Source organism: Crocuta crocuta, unplaced genomic scaffold (genome assembly GCF_008692635.1).
Source record: "Crocuta crocuta isolate KB4526 unplaced genomic scaffold, BGI_CrCroc_1.0 scaffold1954, whole genome shotgun sequence".
Classification (NCBI taxonomy): Eukaryota; Metazoa; Chordata; class Mammalia; order Carnivora; family Hyaenidae; genus Crocuta; species Crocuta crocuta.
Window position 1 is genome coordinate 59205 of NW_027528644.1, and position 5180 is coordinate 64384.

A 5180-nucleotide genomic window follows, 5' to 3' on the forward strand; every position below is an offset into this window, starting at 1 on the left:
ATAAATTTAAAAAAATAAAATAAAATAAATAAAAAAAATAAAAATGACATTTAATGAAACTAGGCTGTTTTTCTTACAAATCTTTTAAAGTGACTTGTGTATGTGTGTGTGTACGTGTATATACATATGTGTGTATATATATATACACACATATATATTTAAGTTTATCCCTTAAAATTCATTGGAACAGGGAGAAATGGATTTATCTGCAGATCGTGTTGAAGAAGTACAAAATGTCCTTAATGCTATGCAGAAAATCTTGGAGTGTCCCATCTGGTAAGTCAATAGAAGGGTTTATTAATTTGAGATTCTTCCTTACTTGATTATATCCTATGCAAATAGGTAGAATTGACCTTACATATTAAGGGGAAAAGTTTATAATATCTATTAAAATTAGACTATAAAAGTTGTTGCTTTTCTTAACTCAAGAGCTTTTGGAATATAGGAAATTACTCTATTTTCTCCCCTCTGCTTCTCCCCTTCCCTTTTTACTTCCTTAACACATTCACCTCCCTATCTTTCCTAGACCACAGACTGTGGTCTGATGGTTCTACTATGGGGTAGGGATCTGGTTTGGAGTAAGTGCCCTTTTCATCCAGGCTCTAAAAACAGCTTGATCACTTGCAATGGGCATAGTTAATATATAAAATCACAAATGATTGGTGGTTGTGAATGGGTAGGTCTCCAGTTGAAACTAGCCCTGTATATTTAAGTAAGAATACTGGGGCTCCTGGCTGGCTCTTGATTTCCACTTTTTTTTTTTTATATGTATTTATTTTTGAGAGAGAGAGTGAGCATGAGCAGGGGAGGGACAGAGAGAGGGGGGGACAGAGGATCCCAAGCGAGTTCTTTGCTGACAGCAGCGAGCCTCATAAGGGTCTTGAACTCATAAACCATGAGATCACGACCTGAGCCGAAGTCTGATGCTCAAGTCTGAGCCACCCAGACGCCCCACTTGATCTCTACTCTTGATCTCAGGGTTGAGTTCAAGCCCCACATTCGGTGTAGAGATTACTTAAAAATAAAAATAAAATCTTTAAAGAAAAAAAAGAATACTGCAAATCATAAAAGCCTTTGGTAAGACTCTGACTTTTGAGTGAGCCTGTTCTTCATCTATAAAATAAAGAGGGACTAGAATATTCAAGGTTTTGGGGCACCTGGGTGGCTCATGGTTAAGCCTCTGACTCTTGATTTCCGCTCAGATCATGATCTTGTGGTTTGTGGGATTGAACCCACATTAGGCTCTGGCATGGAGCCTGCTTGGGATTCTTTCTCTCCCCCTCTCTCTGCACCTCCTGTGCTCATGCCTGCACATTCTCTCAAAATAAATAAACATTAAAAAATATATATATTCAAGGGTTTTTTAAGTTGAGGCATAATTTACATACAGTGAAATGTAGAGATCTTAAGTGCTCAAGTCAATAAGTTTTAACAAGTGTATATATCTGTGTAACATTTCCATCACCCTAGAAAATTCAGGAGCTCTTAACTTGCTGACCCTTCACGAAGTTTGGAGGCCTAGGGCTACAACTGCATTTTAATGTAATTAGTTTCTTTTATAATTTTATATTTTTTTATTTTATGCGTTTAAAAGCATTACTCTGAGAAGGGCATTCATTTGCTTCACTGGCTGCCAGAGGTTATGAGCCCCACAGTCACTAGGTGACATATATGGTAGTCACGAAATCTGCAAAATAATGAAAAACCATACCTCAGAATGTCTTGGTGAAAAGCCAGAAAGGAGATTTAGAATCTTTATTCTTCTTCTCTTTACTCTGGTTGTTCTGGCCTCTTAACTCTTCTTCAGACTAGAACATACTCTCCTGCTTCGGAGCTTTTATGTTTGCTTTTCCCTCTGCCTGGAATGTTCTACCCTTGATAATTGCATGGCTTACAAATCTTGACTGAAATACCACCTTTTCAAAGAGACATTTCCAGACCACCCTATTTAAGAAGGTAACACTCTGGGCACCTGTTTGGATCAGTCATTAAACATCTGACTTCCGCTTAGGTCATGATCTCTCGGTTGGTGAGTTTGAGTCCCACATCAGGTGAGCTTGAGCCCCGCATATGTGAGCATGAGCCTTGCAGGAGCTCAAACCCTGCTTCCAGTGAGCCCCACTTTTCTCTCTCTCTCTCTCTGTCCCTCTGAGCTCCACTTTTCTCTTTGTCTCTCTCTGCCCCTTGCTCACTTGTGCCCCCCCAAAATAAAAATAAAATGATAACACCCTTACCCCTAACACACTCTGTATTTCCCTTTCCTGTTTTTTTTTCCTCCAGAGCTCTTATTACTATCTAACTTTCCTTATAATTTGTTTATTCTTTTTCTCTACCCTTACAGAATTTAAACTCCACGAAAGCAGAAGTTTTTATTTGTTTACTTCTGTATACTTAGTATATATCTGGGACATAGTAGCCACTCAGTAAACATTTGTTGAAGGTATAAAATAATAAGCTAAATTGGTCCTTTGTTAGTTTAATGGGTTTTAATATGGTGATGGTTAGTGGTGGGTAACATTAAAAAAAATAAGTTGGAAAGCTGCACCTATTGCCCCTTACCTTCAATAAAGGAGAGTAAATTTAAGTACATTTTCCTTTGTGCTTCTTAAAGTTTTTTTTCATATTTGGAGTCAAGAAATTAAGATTAAAGAACATGCAAGTTGTGTTTCCAGAGAGATACAAGATTTATTAGTAACCCCCCTCTCCCTTGCCCCTCAACATTTCAACTAAATAAAAACAAGAGCTAACTGAGATTTATAGCCTACTTTATGAATCATCAAAGCCAGAGAAACAGGAAATGACAACTGGAAAAAAATGGCTTTTGAAAAAGCATAACACTTATTCATAATAATTACAAAGAGTGATCAAAAAGTCCTCAATAGTGTGGCATCTGGGTCCATTTATTTTATACTTCCATGGGACTCTGTTATAAAAATGTAATGTTCTTTCTCATTCTGGCAAATTAAACCATCAATTAAAAAACTCAAATACATACAAAGTAAAGACACAAAAATGAAAGTTAATGCTAAATTTTCATTCTCAGGGACCTGTATGTTAGCCATTGTGTGTTTTCCAGCTCCTTGTTATTATTTTTTAAGATCTATTTTCTATTAGCAATGGACTTAAGTTCTTAAACTAAAACTTTTCATTCTGGTTGTTGTTAAACTTTAAACTAGTTCACGTGGGAAGTTCTAGGATGGGAATCATACCTACTCCACTTTTTGTTTGTTTTTATAATTTATTTTGAGAGAAAGAGAGAGCACACACACACATGCGTGTGAGTGGGAAAGGGGCAGAGAGAGAGAGAGAGAGAGAGAGGGAAAGAGAGAGTACCAAGCAGCCTTACAAGTTGAGAGTGCAGAGCCTTACAGAAGGCTCGAACTCGTGAACCTTGAGGTCATGACCTGAGCTGAAATCAAGAGTCAACGCCTAACTGACAGCCATCCAAGGCGCCCCTGTTGTTTGTTTAACAGTTAGAACAATAGAATTTGCAAGTATGTCTTAATAAATGATTCTTGATTGGGCCGGAAAGTGTTACTGATGGTAGCTAGAGGGTAGGCTTCCAACTTGTTTGAGGTCTTTAGAGCTAAAATACTTTCTGCCTGTCTCTGAGTTATCATTGACATTTACTTCTGATAATTAGTAGTTCTTTCTAACTTTTTACACACAACCATATAGCATTTTTGACTTTCTGAAGAGTTTGCTAAAATGTGTATCCTGGTGGGTGGTGGTGATTTTTCAAACCTAACCTGGCTTCTTTTTCCAATTATTTACCCATGTCAGAAGCCCAAATGCAAATATGCAGGAGGTCTAAATTCCCTGAGTCGAAAAGGATTTAAAATATTTGAAGGGCACCTGGATGGCTCAGTCACTTAGGCAGTCTGACTCTGGATTTCGGCTCAGGTCATGATCTCACTGTTGGTGAAATTGTGCCCCACACTGATAGTTCAGAAGGTTCTGAATTGGGATTCTCTCTTCTCTCTCTTTCTCTTTGTCCCTCCTCTGCACACTCTCTCTCAAAATCAATAAACTTAAAAAAATAATATTTGAATCATCTTTAAAAAAATATTTTTTAATGTTTATTTTTTGAGTGAGAGAGAGACAGTTGGGGAGTTGGGGAGGGGCAGAGAGAGAAGGAGACAGAATCTGAAGCAGGCTCCAGTTGTCAGCACAGAGCTGTCAGCACAGAGCCCAGTGCGGGGCTCGAACCCACGAACTGTGAGATCATGACCTGAGCTGAAGTCAGATGCTTAACTGACCGAGCCATCCAGGCGCCCCTTGAATCATCTTTATAGTGCACATTTACTTTCATCAGGATCTAAAAGAGGACTAACTTTTTTCTTTCTATTCCCATTCCCTTTTCAAGGTTTTTTTCCAACAGTCATTACCTTTTTACATATTGGAGTTTTCATCCATTTTAAGTTTGTGTTTACAGTATGTTTGTATAGCTTGACTTATAATTACCATGCTGAAACATAATTATTTCAGAATTGAGGCAGTGGTGAGAATGAAAGCCATCTGGTATCATAGCTAAATCCAATTTTGCCTTTACTGAGAATATCTTTGATATGTAGCTTATCTGAGGAATAGTGATTTAGTAGCAAATCAGAGTTCTCTTTGTTGGGTGGTTTTTCTTTTTAAAATCACATTAAATCCAGATAATAATTCTCACATTGGTACAAGTCATCTCAGGTTGTGAACATTTTCCCGAGTAGCATTTAATTTTATTCTGACAATAACCTGAAGAGACTGGTAGAGTGGATGACAGAAGGAACCTGATGTTCAGATCAAGGGCTTGGCCTGAGGTCACTCTGCTAATAAAAAAGGGAACTGATAGTAGAAACCGGGCCTTCTGACTTATTCTGATATTCTTCTCTCTGTTACCCTGTGCTGCGTCAGAAGCCCCATGATCACAAGAGTTGTGTTACCAAACCTTTCACAACGAGCATATTGTCCCTCAGCTTTTCTTGTGATCCTTTTCTAAAAAGTGAAACATTTAATGGCAAGACCCACATTCCTGTTGCACACAGGTTCCCTGTTTTTTGATGTCCTGGATGAACTGTACCAAAGATCCGTTGCTAAAGCTCTCATTCAGAATAAAAGATAAAAACTTAAAATCACCTATAGGTTCCTACCTGCTCAGGCTCCCAGCTGCCTCTCTGAGCTCTTCTACTTGCTGA

The 5180-nt window shown here is 38.1% G+C and overlaps 1 protein-coding gene across 8 annotated transcripts in view; it reads left to right on the top strand.

Moving 5' to 3' along the window:
- Positions 1 to 5180, top strand: part of BRCA1 (BRCA1 DNA repair associated) — a 61617-nt gene that overhangs the window by 1690 nt on the left and 54747 nt on the right. For all 8 annotated transcript variants that reach the window (XM_077755244.1, XM_077755246.1, XM_077755248.1 and 5 more), the window contains exon 2: positions 191 to 276. In XM_077755244.1, coding sequence (XP_077611370.1) covers positions 197 to 276 — 80 coding nt within the window. In that variant the 5' untranslated portion in view covers positions 191 to 196. The remainder of the gene's footprint in view (positions 1 to 190; positions 277 to 5180) is intronic.